The sequence below is a fragment of the Babylonia areolata genome, chromosome 9 (genome assembly GCF_041734735.1).
Source record: "Babylonia areolata isolate BAREFJ2019XMU chromosome 9, ASM4173473v1, whole genome shotgun sequence".
NCBI lineage: Eukaryota > Metazoa > Mollusca > Gastropoda > Neogastropoda > Buccinidae > Babylonia > Babylonia areolata.
In genome coordinates, this window is record NC_134884.1 from 37,411,409 (window position 1) to 37,428,565 (window position 17,157).

The window sequence follows — 17,157 nt, forward strand, 5'->3', positions numbered from 1 at the left end:
AAATAAAAATTTATCAAAGTAACAGAAAACGAAAACGCCCATTTACCCAAGTGCTTGTCATAACATAATAATGTAATAAATATAGTAATCATTCTAGATGTGTGATCTCAGACGATATGCATACGTTGATCCTTCCCTTTCATTCACTCTCCCACTGCATTGCTTTTCTTCTTCTTTCTTTCTTTTTTTTTATTTTATTTTTTTTTAAAACAAAATTGCATCATTAGTAGTAGTAATAATATTTGTATTGATGTTGTTGTTGTTATTTTTAGTATTATTATTATTATTATTATTATTATTAGCTTCAAAGCCAACTGTCCTAAAAAACCCTTCTTGGCCGAGAGAGTAGGTAATTTAACTTGGGCAAGACACTGTTACTACATCTACTAATTAATGGTAATATCGTTTCATACATGCACAAAATTTGCCAGTAAAACAGGTTCCTGAATTTAGAATGCTAGAACAGGACTTTAATTACCACTCAGTCTTATTTCGATAAGGGGACCGCCCTTCACTGATTGACGAGCATACTCAGCTCGTCACTCAGCAGCAGTCATAGGGTTAAAGGCGACAGGGACTGTGTTGAACTTACTCAGTCCTAGCAAGCAGTGGCCGATGACAAAGAAAAAATATAAGACTGGTTTCGTTAACTCTCTCCATACGAACGGCGAAAGAGACGACGTTAACAGCGTTTCAGCCCAATTACCATCATCAAAATATTGCAAACGGAAGGCTTTTATACTGAAGAGGTGAATGTTGACAAAGAATACCACAATTCTGACAACGGAAGCTAAAGGTTGGGTCATTCAGACACCCACTGGACATCCGAGGGGTCTGTGTTGAGGAGAAGAGAGGACTGGCTGTGCTGAGTGAGTTAAGCAGTGCTTATAATTATCTGACGTCAGTGCAAAATGTCCAGCTGTGTTTTACTGACACCTACATTTTGTTCCCCTAGTTCGCATTCGGCTTAATGGATATTTTCCCGTCATTCCTCCCCATGTAGGCATGCACGTGCAACCAGTAAAAAAAAAAAGAATGGTTTGCACGTGAGGAACCGTCAATGGCCGGGGTATGGGGGAAGTGGTCTGAACACAGAACACACACACACACACCCACACACACATCGTCCGACCGTGACACACACACACACACACACACCATCCGACCGTGGTACACACACAAACATATTAGTCATGGTGACTGTGAGGTAAAAACCTACGTCAGTCAGACGTTCAATTGTCGTCAGCAACTCGACGTGACGTCATTCTCACGTCGGGCGCCTAAATCCCATTATATATCCATCACGTAGGAATGAGTCTTAACTAAAGGGCGACTATGCTTGGGACGTCTCTCTCTCTCTCTCTCGACGATTATGGCCCCTCGCGAAGGGCAAGGTTCCCTGAGCAATGAATATAGTTCATTCATAGGTCACCGGAACAGTGTTAGTGAATATTTGGGAATAAGTCGCTGTCCTCCATGAAAAAATACATATTTAAGAAAGAAAAAAATGCAGAGAAACATCCTACAGCGTTTTAATTAGGCAAACAATAGTTATGTGTGCGCGTGCACTGAGACACACACACACACACACACACACACACACACATGCGGGCAGCGCTTTCACATACGTGCGCGTGCTTGCATACCGTGACTGCACACATGCGCGTGCCAGAGAACACCCTGCAGTGAAGTAGACACATGTAGGCAATCCTACTAACCACCACCACAACCTCCGACCTCACACTGAGACACTGCACACATTAACCTGAGAACAAGTAGTTAGGTTACTAATTATTGTATTAAGATTTTAATACTCCTTCTCAGTCTCAGCAGATCCTCTCTGAAACACACACACACACACACACACACACACACACACTACTCTTTTCTCTCTCTCTCTCTCTCTCTCTCTCTCTCAGGCAGTCACTCGTATACTTGAGTGCAAAATTGCTGGTGAGTTTCACCTTCCCCCCCGCACCCCACCCTCCTTTCTTCTTCTTCTTTTCTTTTCTTTTTTTTTTTTTTTTTAAGCATCAGACAAAAATGTTCATTATTTTTTTGATATTATAGAACTCGACCAGACTCGCTTTGATGTTTATGAAAAAGAAATTATTGTTAAAATCCAAATACTTTGTGGCTCTTTTTTTTTTCTTTTCTTATTTTGTCGTTGATAATACATTGCTTTTGAAAAAGAAAAAAAGTTTTGTGTCAATTGCTATAAAAACAAATTACTTGTCTCGATTTTTTTTTCCCTCAAAGTTTTTGACATCACGTTTTCTTTTTATTTCTTCTTTCTTTCTTTCCTTCTTTTAATGTGTGTGTAAAGATTACATGTGAACTTTGTGCTTTGCCTAGCATGTGAGGAAGAGCACGTAGGCACATGCTGAAACACGAAGACATCACGTCACCAGTCAGTAGACAGGCGGCGCTGACTGCGGCTCTTCCTTGGCCATCACTCACACTTTCCTCGTCCTCCCGTTGACGCCGGGACACAAATCATTTGTCACGACGAGGAGAAACGGATACTTTTAGCTGCTTGGTGACGTATAGCGTGTTGGTAGGGGGACGAGGTCATCGCCTTTATATATATATATTTAAAAAAAAAATAAATAAAAAAAAAATATATATATATATAAAACATACTCAAGAAAAATCCGCACAATCTCTCGATCTTTTGTAACTTAAAAGTCTATAGCTTTTACCTCTTCCCCCTTTTTGTATGCGTTTCTTGTGTGCCTTTTGGTTGGTTGTTTTTTTGTTTGTTTACGCTTTTTTTAAAAATCTTTTTTGTGGGGTGTTTATGCATCTGTTTTTATTGAAGGGACTCGAACAAAGACACACTGAGAGAAAGAAGGAGAGAGAGAGAGAGAAGGGGGGTGGAGGTGGGGAGAGAGACAGACGGACACAGAGAAAGAAAGTATGGAGTGAGGCGGGGGGGGGGGGGGGGAGCATAGTGGGGGACACAGAGACAGAGAGACAGACAGACAAACAAACAACAGAAGCTGCCACACAAGGAAGAACGTCAACCAGAATAAGTTTCCGACATGGACTGTCAGAGGTATGTTTCCTTGTGTCGTCACAGTGTTTGCCCTGGGAAACCCAGACACACAATCCAGCTCAGATGTATCAGAGACAGGCAGACAGAGAGAGAGCGAGAGAGAGAGAGGGGGGGGGGGATAGGATGGGGTGTTGAGGAGGGGTGGGTGACATAGAGACAGATGAGGAAGAGACAGAAAGTGGTGTGTGTATATATATATATATATATGTATGTATATATATAGAGAGAGAGAGGGGGAGAAAGGGGAAGGGGGTATAATAAAATTTTAAAAAACAAAAAAAAAAGCAAAAAAAAACAAAACCATCCTAGGAACTCAGAACTCAAAACGTTTTTATTCAATGATTACCATTTTAGGCATGGCCATTTCTTCAAATCTGTACTTTAGAGGCACAGAGAGGGAGAGAGAGAGACAGATAGATACAAAGAGAGACAAAGAGAAACACAGAGATAGACAGAGGGAGGATGAGAGGGAAAGAGATAGAGACAGAGGAGGAAAGAGATGGGGGAGAGATAAAGAAAGAAGAAGAAAAAGTGAAAGCACAAAAAATATAAAGACACACACACAAAAAAGACAATATTCATAATCAAATGCAAACAAATGTTGTTTATTTTAACCCACGATACTGCAAAACAGACACCATTCTGCCAAATAATGCGAGAAGAAATAAATCAATACAAAATTTTGACGTCAATGAATTTCACCATAGTTCTGAAAAAAAAAATTTTCAGTGCACTGTGTATCGTGTGAATGATCGGAAGAAGAAAGAAGCACTGGAATGGGTTGCAAAAGCAGTCTTAGCGGTGCTAAGTTTTTTGGCTTTTGCTTTTCATTTGTTTGTTTGGTTAAGTTCCAGTATTTGCGACATTTTGTTTTCTACATTTCCATAATGTAAAATCATGATGTGTGTTATATTAGACAGTTCCTTATACAGTGTGTTGTATTCGGACAGTTCCTTATACACCAAGTGAATATGGCACTGCTAAGATCCACATGATACACATTCCTGGTGATTCATTGGTGGACTGTATTACTGCTATGTAAAACAGGGTATTTGACCTTGGCCATCATATGTTGTCTTCAGCCACGTATAGCTGTGCCATTCTCAATACCTGATCTGAGTGTGAAAAAAAATCAACATGCAACAAAAAACTGTCCTACCTAAAAACAACAAACAAAAAAACAACCAAAAAGAAAACCCTTTTCTGGACAATGTAATCGTTTTCTCTCATGAAACCTAAAAGCAAATTACCGCAAATAATAAGAAAATAAAACAAAACTGATCGCTCAACCAAAACAAAACAAAACACAAAAAAAAAAGGTATTCATATTAATTTTTAGCCGTGAATTTCAAAACATCTTTTCTTGGGGGTTAAAAGCAGTCACTGACATTATAAAAACAATTACAAAAAGGAATAGGCTGTTGTTTTATCAATTTTTGCAGCCTGCACAACAGGAACACCATCTAACAATAGTTCAGCCTTCTTCACAGTGGCGATCGCCTCTCCACAGACTGCAGAAAGTCCAGCCATTTGAAACCATATCACAAATATGATCTCCCCTCACTGTGATGATCTCCCCTCAATCACATTCTCCTCAGAGTGGTGAGGTTCTCTTTTCTATGCTGATAGTATCACACAACCTTCTTGAATTCCTTTGCTAGAAAGTGCCTTGGCATCTTTTCATAGCTGTCCAATCTGCGAAAGTGTTAGAAATTGGATTGTTTTTAGCACTTGCTTTATGAATGTGTGTGTGTGTGTGTGTGTGTGTGTGTGTGTGTGTGTGTGTGATTTGGAAGTGAAACAAGGAAGCAGAATGGCCCTTGTGTAGTCACCAACACAAATGATGGTATGAATTATGTTGTATGTGTAGCCGTGTACCGAGTGGTTCTAATAGGGCATGGACGGCACAAAAGACTTTACTAAATATTGATTGACTGAATTAAAGGATAGATGAGAAGAATTCCTGCGCACAGGCCAGAAACATATAGAGGCCAGTCACAAATGGGTTTTTCTATTGTTTTATTTACAATAGTTATTAGATGAGAAGAAGAACTAAGAAGATATAAGAAGAGAAGACATAAAAAGAGAAGATGTAAGAAGACTAAGAAGAGAAGAACTAAAAGAGAAGACAGTGCCTGGAATGACACAAACAAATGTCATCAGCACAACATGTCGGCACAAGTGAATAATAAAGCACATGTATACATATTACATGGAAAGACTACCACTTGGAAATGCATATGTGTGAAAACCAAACACTGACATCAAATGACATTTCTAATACATTTAAATAGTGCAGTTAAAGTGATTGAAGCTATGCTAATTTAGTGAAAGTACACTGACAGTATAGATTAGGTAAAGCTTATACTGTGTCAAAGTGACTCAAATGAATCAGTTTATCATGTTGCACTATACTGGAGTAAGCCGTATAGGAGAGAGCATGATAAGTAAATTACAGTTAACAGACTGATACATATCAGGTGGTTTTAACCAATAACTGATATTAATCCAATGCTTGTGATCACCACAACAGAATACTACACACATCTTAGGGTACTGAGCACACTGTAGCAGTAAAACTGATATCAGCATGTAAGATAATACCTTAATAATAAAAAAAAGATAGAGAATCAGTGGCTTAGATATCATACTGGCAAACTGACAGACCAGATAGTAAGTGAAGCACCATCATGGCTTAACCATTAAGTGGTGAATGAACTTACACAAGTTATCGGTTGCATCAAAGCCAAGTATCAACATAACTAAGCTTGTACTCAACATTTAAATCTCTTCCGCCGAAGTGGGATAAGGAACATAACCTTCATCAGTGACAGCAAAGGAGAAAGAATGCGTCATATGCACTCACTAGAATATTCTCGAACAAACTATCAGTGTCCAGAGACATCATTGACTGTGACATTAAGAAAAATCAAATGGAATACTGCTACGAGCATATGATGACATGGCAATTATTTAGATCAATCATAGCCGAGTTGTGACTAACATGTCAAAGCAATAACTGAACAAAGCATTAACTGAACAAGCAATAACTGAACATACTCATATGAACACAAGAACTGTGTCGAACAATACAATTTACAAATCAACACATTCTACACACTAGTACTTACAGCGATACGTAGCGAGGTGTCAGCCCCTGTGAGAACACACGCGACACACACTTGCACTGCCCGCGACGCAGCAAGAGAGAGAGAGAGAGCAGCTCTGGTCAGATGACTGACCAGGTATGAAATGACCACTCATCACTAACTGTGCCAATTTATGCAAGTTAAGTGGACTGTAAAGACAGTCACGTATGTTGCGAGCAGATAGTTACTAATCTGGCCAAATCTGACAACAACTGTGTTTCTTACAAGGTCATCAGTGACAGATTTCTAAATGATTCCTGAACCGATTTACGTCGGATAAGTTGCAAAAGAAAGAGCTCAACACCTACTTTATAATGAGTATAAAATGAAGTGTTGGTTATTTAAGATGAATTTATAATCTTAATTTAAGTCACCTGAACAGGGTCAGTTTTAACTAGCTCGTCGCTGAAAATTACAAACTGCGTTAAATCAGTTTAACGTAGGCAAACACAAATGGAATAGACTTAAAGATGGAATCGCGACGATTCTGCCAGTATATAATACTTGTAGTTTACTGATCCACCAAAAGATATATTACTTAAATACGGTGGAGCAGAAACACAGATTCCAGCTCAGCCAATAGCGTACCGCGACGCGACACTGGTTGAGCCGTGAGAAGGTTGTCTGGCAAGAACAAAATGATGTAAGCGGCTTTGCGTTCAAACTGGGAGTGACGTCACACTTTCTGCGCGCGGGTTAGTTGCGAAAACTGTCGTCTGCTAATACAGCTTGTGCGTGAGGCAAGCTAATACAGCTTGTGCGTGAGGCAAGTTTTGGAGCAAGCATAGCGCTTGGTCACATATGGTCTTTGCCAGGGGAACTCCATGTCTCATTCTTGCATTCAATTTTGTTTCCGCTTAATTGTTTTCTGGCTTCAACAGCCCACTGGATAATAAGTTTCAGTTTCTCAAGGAGACAAACATGCTACACAGCATCTGCTGACAGAAGCATAATCCAACCACTAGTCAGGCCTTGAGTACAAGCATATCACCAACCAATGTTTCAGTCTATGTAAATACACAAATATCGAAAGCTCAGATGTACTACATCTATACTGCATGTCCGTTCCACCCAAAGCAATAGTCGTTTGGTTTCTATGTAATGCTGGACAAAACTGTTGGAAATGTGGGGGAGATTTCTCTATATAATTTACTCCCAAAAGTGGAAATTGTTCACTCTACGTAACACAGACCAAAGACAACGGCAAGATCTTTTCTAAGTGCACAGACATCTGGTGGTTTCTGTCTTTCACAGTAGCAAACATCGATTAGAGATGATACAAAAATTGTAATGTATTACACATGCTGGATATGTATTACACATGCAGGGTTATAACTTTTGCTAAAAGTTGCCATGATCTGGTCACAAAGTACACGTTAACAGTTGACAATACAACATAATACAGCCTCTGGTTTGGTTAATGTTGACATTCAAAAACTGTCTGTGGAAGTCTTGAAAATATTATCACTCTGTGTGTGTGTGTGTGTGTGTGTGTGTTGTTGTTGTTGTTGTTGTTGTTTGCTGGGGATGGGTGCAAAGATGTAACGAAAGGAGGAACAGGAAAAACATGACTATCCACAAGAAAGCTACAAAACTATATCTATATAAAACTATATCTATATATATCTATCTATATATATGTACATATAGTATCTTTACAATTACAATACTGCAAACAAATGGCATCAGAACAATAAGTTGATGACATGTCATCTTATCCCAAAAATGTTGGTTTTCCTGAAAAATGACTGTTCGCATCCTGCAAACGAGGCAAAGAGAAAGGGAAATCAGTCTTCAGTGATGTGAAAACCAACAACTTTACTTGACAATAATGGAGCTCAAAGGCTACAGAGAATGTCTTCCAATTTTAAAAAATAAAAATTCACTCATGAAAATTTATATGAAATATCATCACACATTCAACATTCCTGCTTGAAAGGCATACATAATATATGTTCACCCACAAAAAATTAATACAAACCTATATGTCTTCATGTTTCCAAAATGGTTAAAACACATCTACAAAACTGAATGATACTTTGTATAAGTAAATAATCAACATTATACACCCCAAAAACAACAATTCACATTGCAATGTTCCACTTCACAATTTTGAACAGATAAACAAAACTGTCTACAGAAAGAAAAAAAAATTCCACAGGATAAAAATGTACATACAGTTGTTCCATTTGAGTAGAGTCGTTACATTTTTCCATGAACAAGTGCAAATTACTGCATTTGTATCTTTATGCATTAATGTTAGCATGCCCTATGAGGAGACACAAAGTAGCTTGAAACTTCAAATCCTTGAAATTTCAGGTTAAGGAATGATATGATCAAGACCTATAAAAAATTTTACATGGACATTATGACAAAGAGCACCACACAAAATCTTTTTACTCTAAACGACAGTACTCATTCCCGGGGACGCCCACTACAACGGACTAAAAAATATCAACCAAATCAAACCTTTTCCTGCACTATGTTACTAACAGGGTTGTCAACTTGTGGAACAATCTACCCAGTCACACCATGACTTGATAATTTCTAAAAATGTTTTTGATAAAAACTTGAAGGATTATGGCTTAAAATTTTTTTTCTCCACTGGAAGCTAGCCGTAAGTAACTGTACACTCATATAAACACTCATATAAACAGTAAAATAAATTCCAAATGATCAGGCAAAAAAGCTGATAAAGCCTAAAAGCCACAGCATTGATAACAATTTAGCTAGACAAATGTCTCAACAACTCAAAACAGATGCTTCACAAGGTTCTTGATCCCCGATCATAAAACCAAGTAATTCATGTTCCTCACTGTCCATCAAACCCACTGAATTAGATTAATGGGCACCCCTGATAACGGAGTATGGCTGCCTACATGGCTGGGTAAAAATGGTCATACACGTAAAAGCCCACTCATGTACATACAAGTGAACGTGGGAGAGTTGCAGCCCATGAACGAAGAAGAAGAAGAAGGAGAAGAAGATTAATCAGTCAAATGAAATGAAAGGGCCAATACATATATCAACACAACATGTCATTATCTTTCCACAGAAAATGGAGACTCAGAGTACAGTTGAAATTGCATATGTGACGGGGTGGTAAGGTGGTGTTAGAGAAGGTGAAGACAGGTAGAAGGTGTTGTGCAGAAGAGAGCTGCAGCCAGGCAAGGTAGACTCGGGAAGGCAGTGCGCTGGTTTTCTTCTTTTATTCTTTCATTCTTCCAGACCAGGAGAGTTCTCTAATTGTCTGGCACTCGCTCACTCCTTATATTCTGTTCCGCCGAACCGCAAAGCCAGCGCCGCGAAGCGACTCACGAAACCGGCCCTCCGCGAGCCTTGACGGGCCAAGCTTGTGTTTGTTTGACCAAATTTAGCGGCTTCTGACTCTCGGCTCGGGGAACTAACATAGACATATTATATATCACACAAAACTACAAGAAACGAGCATTTTCTTAAGCTAAACCATTTTCTACAAAAATAATGTAGTTAAAAACTGTAAACAAAAAGAGTCACTGAATGAACGAGCTTTTAACGAGTTCATGTATCATTTTTGCACATTACAACAATTAATACGTCGCGATATGTAATATAATTGCAACAATTAAGTAACTGAACATCCTGAATTTCCAACTATATAAAAATCATCTATAGAATCTGCTTCTAGAGTAAAAATATTGTACATAAAAATTCAAGAGAAAACTCAACGGACAGCCCCCGTGTCGGCACCGCTTGGCGTTGCTTTTGGCACTTGTGATCGACAATGAAATACTTCGTTTAAACCAACTACAACACAATTATACATGCACGATACTAATCAGATTGATAACAGAAATGCAAACATCTGCAAGACACGCTATAAAAATGTCTAGGTATTGTAAAAACGTATTTTGCTCAAATCGGCACTGACGAATTCCAATGGCTTGAAGAAGAGATAGTTTTGTGGCGCCGAAATGCCGTGAGACATTTCGTACCATCGCATGCCTATAACTTAGGTGTACACGGAAAGCAGTACACGAGAAGAAGGCTTAATCATTTACATTTTAATGCAAATTCTAAATTCCACGGCAACTATATCGATTTATAGAAAACGAAGGTATTTTATATGTTTCAACTGAGTGGATTTCGAAGATCGCGCCAAAACTCATTCACATAAATATTAGTTTAAAAAAGTTATAGGCTTTCTGGCCAAATGATATCATTACAGTTGAGAAGTATGATTGTTCTGAAGTCCCATAACATAAAACTATAATCTCATCTACAAGGAAGTGTTTATGATTTAACAAATTGATGAAAATCATCATACGGTTCCCTGTAAAGGGAGATAACTTGTGACCGATTTACAACTTCCTTGGTAACCTTCGGCGAGTCACAAAAATCGTCTGCTAAGCTGGCCCAACGAAGATCGTAGCCAACCCGGCTACACATAGACCCAAAAAAGTTATGCAAAATTTGCATGCAAACTCCACACACAAAGAAAAAAAATTGCATTAACTTTTCTGTCATTGCATCAATTAATAGATAAAAAATTTGCATTAACTTCAATGCAAAACTTTTCTTTTGCAAGCAAATTTTACCAATTTTTGGACAGACCCATTCTCTGCTGAGGCAGTGTTTGATGATATCCCTCTTCTACCAAAATCTGTTACTGAAGCAAACTGCTCCCAAATTAGCCACACATATTTCTTGAAGAAATCTCCTTCAAAACCAACCTCCTTGAACAGGTTGTAACAATCACCCTGCTACTGCCTGTGAGCTTCGCAATGTGGTTCACTCAAATTAGACGGCTTCCTCTTTGCTTCTGTCTATTCTTACATTTGGTGTGTGTGTGTGTGTGTGTGTGGTGATGTGGTGTTTGATTGTGACAGAAGGATAGTTGTTTTCTCTGTTGTGTCTGCACTTTTTTTCCTTTTCTTTTTTTTTTGTGTGTGTGTGCGTCTTTTTTTTCTTTTTTTCATTGTTGGTTTGGTTTTTTTTCCTCATGCTATTCTCTTTTATTGTGATGTGTAATGGCTGTGAATGGTGGGATAATCGGAAAATAAGGAATTTTGTGTATTTTGATTGTGTTTTGACATCTTTTTCCCCCCCTTCCTTTTGCTAACGTTTGCTTATTTAGTTTTATTTCCTCTTTAGGGCATGGGCTGGAAGTGAAAAAAAAAAAGCATGTTACTTGCTTATCTATTACCCTCAATGATAAAGATTTTCTCTTGTCTTCTTATCTCTTTTTCCACAGGAACAGGACTGCATTGAAAATTCTCTCATGCTCAATACAGAGCACTTGCTTTGACTGCACTGGCAACATGAGTTTCAGGCAAACCTGGTGGATGAATTTTGTGTCTATGGACAAAGGGCTCCACTTTTCGTCAGAAAGAAATTATGCATAAATTCTTAGCATGCGAATTTTGTATAATATTACTTATTGGAGGGTGTGTGGGGGTGGAAATGGGGTCTACCTTTATGCTTCTTCGTGTGAAGGTGGTTCAAATTTTGATCCGGACATGCTGTGTGTCGGTGAGGAACATGTATAAAAGTAGTTCCGCAAGGCCCTTCACCATCCAGTCACTCTGAGATGAAGGCTTACAGAAGGTTTTCTTCATCAAGGAAAATGTGTATTGGCACTGCTTCAGTCAATGCCTCTGCTCCTCCAAGAAGCCCTGATTACTGAAAGTCCCCTTCCTGGCGCTGCAAGGTCCTGGGTTCTGGCACTGGTCCACCAGCATCCTGCAAACATGATATCCAAGTTACTGCCCACGCAGTGAGAGGCATTAAATTGATGGACATTTTCTTTCGCTTCTCAGTGAACCAATGAGTCACTGTTTATTCACAGGAAGTAAAATAAAATAGAGAAAAAAACAAACAATAACGAGACATATATGTTGTGTTTCTTTGTATGTCAGGATGCTGGTCTCTGGTTGCACCTATGCACATGGATCCCAAAACTAATTTGACCATTAATAAGGCTCTAAGGATTTTTAGACAAACCCTTCAGATATCAAGAAATAAATATATCACCTTACTGACATGAAACTGCATTGACCATGCAAATGAAACAAACCAAACATTTAATTTCAGTACCCAACTAAAATAAACCAAAAATCAAATTATAGTAACCAACCAAAACTGGCCAGAATTCAAACTAATGTAACCAACCAAACTTAGTAAAAGATAATGAATTATTGTAACCAACCCCCCAAAAAGCCATACATTAAATTTCAGAAAACAACCAAAACAAGCTAAATATTAGATTTAAGAAACCAACCACACCAACCAAAATAGGTAATTAGATAAATAAATAAAAAGTAACAAAACCAAACCAAGCCAAATAACATTTAAACTACAGTTACCAACCAAAATAATTGAAAACTTAAATTATGCTAAGCAGCTGAAACAAGCACCAAAATTAAGTTACAGCAACCAACCAAAACAAGCCAAAAATTAAATTACAGTAAGCAATTGAAAAAAAGCTAAACCTTGAATCATGATAACAACACTAAAACAAGCCCCCAAAATAGGACTACAGCAGCCAACTAAAATAAGTCAAAAATCAAATTATAGTAACCAGTCGCCACAAGCCAAACACTGAATTATAGTGACTAACTGGAACAAAACAAACATCAAATAACAGGAACCAATCGAAACAAGCCAAAAATTGAATTACAGGAACAAAGTGGAATGAAACAAACATCAAATTACAGGAACCAATCGAAACAAGCCAAACATTGAATTACAGTAACCAAGTGGAACAAAACAAACATCGAATTACAGTAACCAATTGAAACAAGCCAAAAACTGAATTACAGTAACAAAGTGGAACAAGCCACCCACCCAAAAACTTCCTTATCTTCAGCTCAGGCAGTAAGCAAAAACTCCAGTTACTGATAAATAATGGGACATGGAGGGGAGGTTGGCTGCCTTTGAAAAAAACACAAGCAAAAATTCTCAAACAGTGCGAAGTCATTTGAGAAAACTCTGACAAATTACTGATAGTACAGAAGAGGGAATGAAAATGTCAAGTGTTTGGTTGATTAATCAGAACTGAAGAAAGGGAGATGTTAGGAACTGGCACAAACATTAAAAGCAGTAGTTCTTAGGAAAAAAAAATCTTAATAATAATAAAGGGACACAGGTCTTAGGGTAGGGCCCTACCTCCGGGTTCAGCAGGAGCCATCCGATGCCTTTGGCTTCAAACGACTGGAGGAGGTCGTCCCACTGGGTGGGGGTCCTGCGGGACTGGTGGCTGGAGGACAGACTGAGCAACTGCTGGGCTGAGTACATGTATCGTCCCCCCGGGGGTAGAGCTAAAACACATAGTGACATACGCATGCAAACACACATACCCACACACATGTGTACACGCATGCACATGCAGACACAAACACAGAAACACACACATGCATACGCATGCACACACACACACTCACATACACACACACTCAGATACACAAACACATACATGCACGCATGCAAACACACATACACACACACACATAAACACACACAAACACTCATACACACACACATACATGCACACACATAAACACACACACAAGCACACACACATACCTAAACAAGCTCATGTTAAAACGGTATACAAGAATGCTATTCACAAATGAAATAAGACATACACAAACAGCCCTCCCTACCCCCTTTCTCCTCACACCCCTAACTCCCTGTACAAAGAACAGAGTTTGGAAAAAAAATAGTGTTCTGAAAAAACAAAAAACAAACAAAAAAAAAACAACCCGCTTTCATGTCCTATTTTTGTTGCTGTCATTTTCAGTTGTTCTTTTTTCTAATCAAAACTACCCCATTTTTGTATCACTATGATGCGCTCTCCCACTGTGGAGTAGCTGATCTGATCCTGGTACTGATCCAGGTTAGGACAAAAATAACACAACACTGAAGTAGAGAAAGCAGACAAGTCTACAGGAGGCGCAACACAGAAGTAGAGAAAGCAGACAAGTCTACAGGAGGCGCAACACAGAAGTAGAGAAAGCAGACAAGTCTATAGGAGGCGCAACACAGAAGTAGAGAAAGCAGACAAGTCTATAGGAGGCGCAACACAGAAGTAGAGAAAGCAGACAAGTCTATAGGAGGCGCAACACAGAAGTAGAGAAAGCAGACAAGTCTACAGGAGGCGCAACACAGAAGTAGAGAAAGCAGACAAGTCCAGAGGAGGCGCAACACAGAAGTAGAGAAAGCATACAAGTCTACAGGAGGCGCAACACAGAAGTAGAGAAAGCAGACAAGTCTATAGGAGGCGCAACACAGAAGTAGAGAAAGCAGACAAGTCTATAGGAGGTGCAACACAGAAGTAGAGAAAGCAGACAAGTCTATAGGAGGTGCAACACAGAAGTAGAGAAAGCAGACAAGTCTATAGGAGGCGCAACACAGAAGTAGAGAAAGCAGACAAGTCTATAGGAGGTGCAACACAGAAGTAGAGAAAGCAGACAAGTCTACAGGATAAGATAAGATAAGATAAGAATAACTTTATTATCTCCAACTGGAGAAATTTGGTCAGGTGCATTATCACAACATAGACAAGTAAACAACATGGTGACCATAGCTGTAAAAGCCAACAACAGCCCCTACAAATATTACGAAGATACAAATGTAAAAAATATCACATACATCGTTTCATACATACATCCACACACTGCAGGTAATAACTAGTATTCTTAATGTAAAAACAGAAAGAATTAAGAAACATTATTTGAATATAATTATAAACATAGCTTACTATACTACACATTGGTTATAATAGATAAGATAAGAATAAAGATGAATTGCGGAAAACCACAACCAGATAATCAGCACACACCCGCACCGCACGCCCCCCCCCCCCTCCCCCCACCACTCACCCCACACACGCGGATAACTTGATTAAACAAGAGTAATAAACATATGTTCTCAAATAAAAGCATTTCACATATTCGCTTTTAAAAACATTGCAATTAATTATTACATCGCAATTATTAAACAGAAATATATTTAGAATATGGACGTTAGCATTAGACATATTCATTGTACATTCATCCTGCATATTGCACATTATTCTTCCTACATATTGCACATTCATTATAACCAATTGTCACGTTTTAAACTCAGTAAACACACACACACACACACACACACACACACACACCACAACTAGAACAAGGTACAGCCTCTCATGCACGGACTTTCACACGTCTCACATGAGAGTGCGCGCGCGCACACACACACACACACACACAGAGTTCTCAAGAATTTAAAAGGTGGATTGAACGTGGAATAAAAGTCTTCAGAGCTCTGGATTTCAACTTTAAAGTTCTGTAGCGTCGTCCTGATGGCAACAGCTCATAATACTTTGCTAAAATATGGGTGTCGTCAGTTGCTATCTGCCTGCTTTTTTTAACCACTCGACTTTCATACAGCTCTTGCATACTAGCTTGTTTCACTCCCACAATTTTACTGCATACACTCATGACATCGTTCAAAACACGCTTACTCCTCACTCCCAAACTTCCATACCAGCACATAAATGAAACTGTAAGCACGGACTCGATACAACATCGATAATAACTTTGAAGAATATTTGAATTTATACCAACATTTCTAAGCTTCTGTAAACAAAAAATTCTAGATTGACATTTCTTATGAATGGAATCAACATTTCTGTCAAAAGTCAGCTTATTGTCTAAGATGGTCCCTAAATATTTATATTCATTGACCCTCTCCACTGTTTGACCATCAATAACAAGGTCAGCTACAGGCAAGGGGTCTTTCCGAAAATCTATTAACATTTCTTTTGTTTTCAATACGTTGAGATCCAGATAGTTTTTCTCACACCAGGAACAGAACTTTTTAATTTCACTGAAATAAATAGCATCAGAGTTGGACAGATCTTCAATTGCTGAGTCATCAGAATATTTTATGACAGGAGTTTCCTCCGTGCCTCTGCAGTCATTTGTGTGCAGTGTAAAAAGAACAGGGGACAGCACTGTACCTTGGGGTGCACCAGTAGAAGTAGATTTTAGAGAAGAGTGGGCAGAATGAAAGCGGACGGACTGAGTTCTATTGAGAAGAAAACTTACTATCCAAAGAGTAAGCTTCGGATCAACATCCATGCCTAGCAGTTTGAGGGCAAGGAGATGAGGTTGTATTGTGTTAAAAGCAGAAGAGAAGTCAACAAAAAGGATACGAACGAAAGATCCCGTGTTATTCAAATGAAGGAAAGCATTATGAAGGAGAGTTAGGATAGCATCGTCAGTACTTCTGTGTGCTTTATAAGCAAACTGACGAGAGTCAAGCTGCTGTTCAGTGAAAGAAAGAAGATGTCGGAGAATAATTTTTTCAAAGCATTTCATCACTACTGAAGTCAGGGCAACAGGACGGTAATCATTTAGTGCGGCTGGGTTCTTTTTCTTGGGGATAGGACAGATAGTAGATTTTTTCCAGATGCTGGGGACAGAGCAGTCCTTCAGAGACCAGTTGAAAATTTTACAGAACACGTCACACAACTGGGAAGCACATGTTTTCAGTAATTTTCCGCAGATATTGTCGGGGCCAATTGCCTTCGTGACATTCAGTTTTAAAAATAAAGATTCAACAACTTTTGCATCGATCTCAAAGTCTTCACCTGTGTTCCTATCTTTGATCTTTTCCTGCAACTGTGAGATAACACTATCCAGTTCCCTTCCCAGCTCATTCCTTTCAAACCGACAGTAGAAATCATTCAGTTTATTTGAAAAATCAATCTGTTCATCCTTTTCCATTTTACAAGCTACTGTTTTCCTTTTCGTTTCTCCAGTGATAATTTTTAACCCATCCCATGCATCTGCCATTCTCCCTGTCTGAAACTGTTGCTCTACTTTTGACTTGAATTCCCTCTGTCCCCTTCGTAATTCACCTCTAAGCTTCTTTTGTATCAATTTCCTATCCTTCTTGTTCCCTGACTGAAACGCTACC

General features: G+C 38.8%; 1 protein-coding gene across 3 annotated transcripts in view; it reads right to left on the reverse strand.

Moving 5' to 3' along the window:
• Positions 1 to 3,642: 3,642 nt before the first annotated feature.
• Positions 3,643 to 17,157, reverse strand: part of LOC143285426 (NFX1-type zinc finger-containing protein 1-like) — an 83,813-nt gene continuing 70,298 nt past the window's right edge. For 2 of the 3 annotated variants that reach the window (XM_076592686.1, XM_076592685.1), the window contains exons 27-28: positions 13,354 to 13,505; positions 3,643 to 11,928 (exon numbers count right to left, since the gene is read on the reverse strand). In XM_076592686.1, coding sequence (XP_076448801.1) covers positions 11,866 to 11,928; positions 13,354 to 13,505 — 215 coding nt within the window. In that variant the 3' untranslated portion in view covers positions 3,643 to 11,865. The remainder of the gene's footprint in view (positions 11,929 to 13,353; positions 13,506 to 17,157) is intronic. The other variant, XM_076592687.1, reaches the window with a different exon arrangement.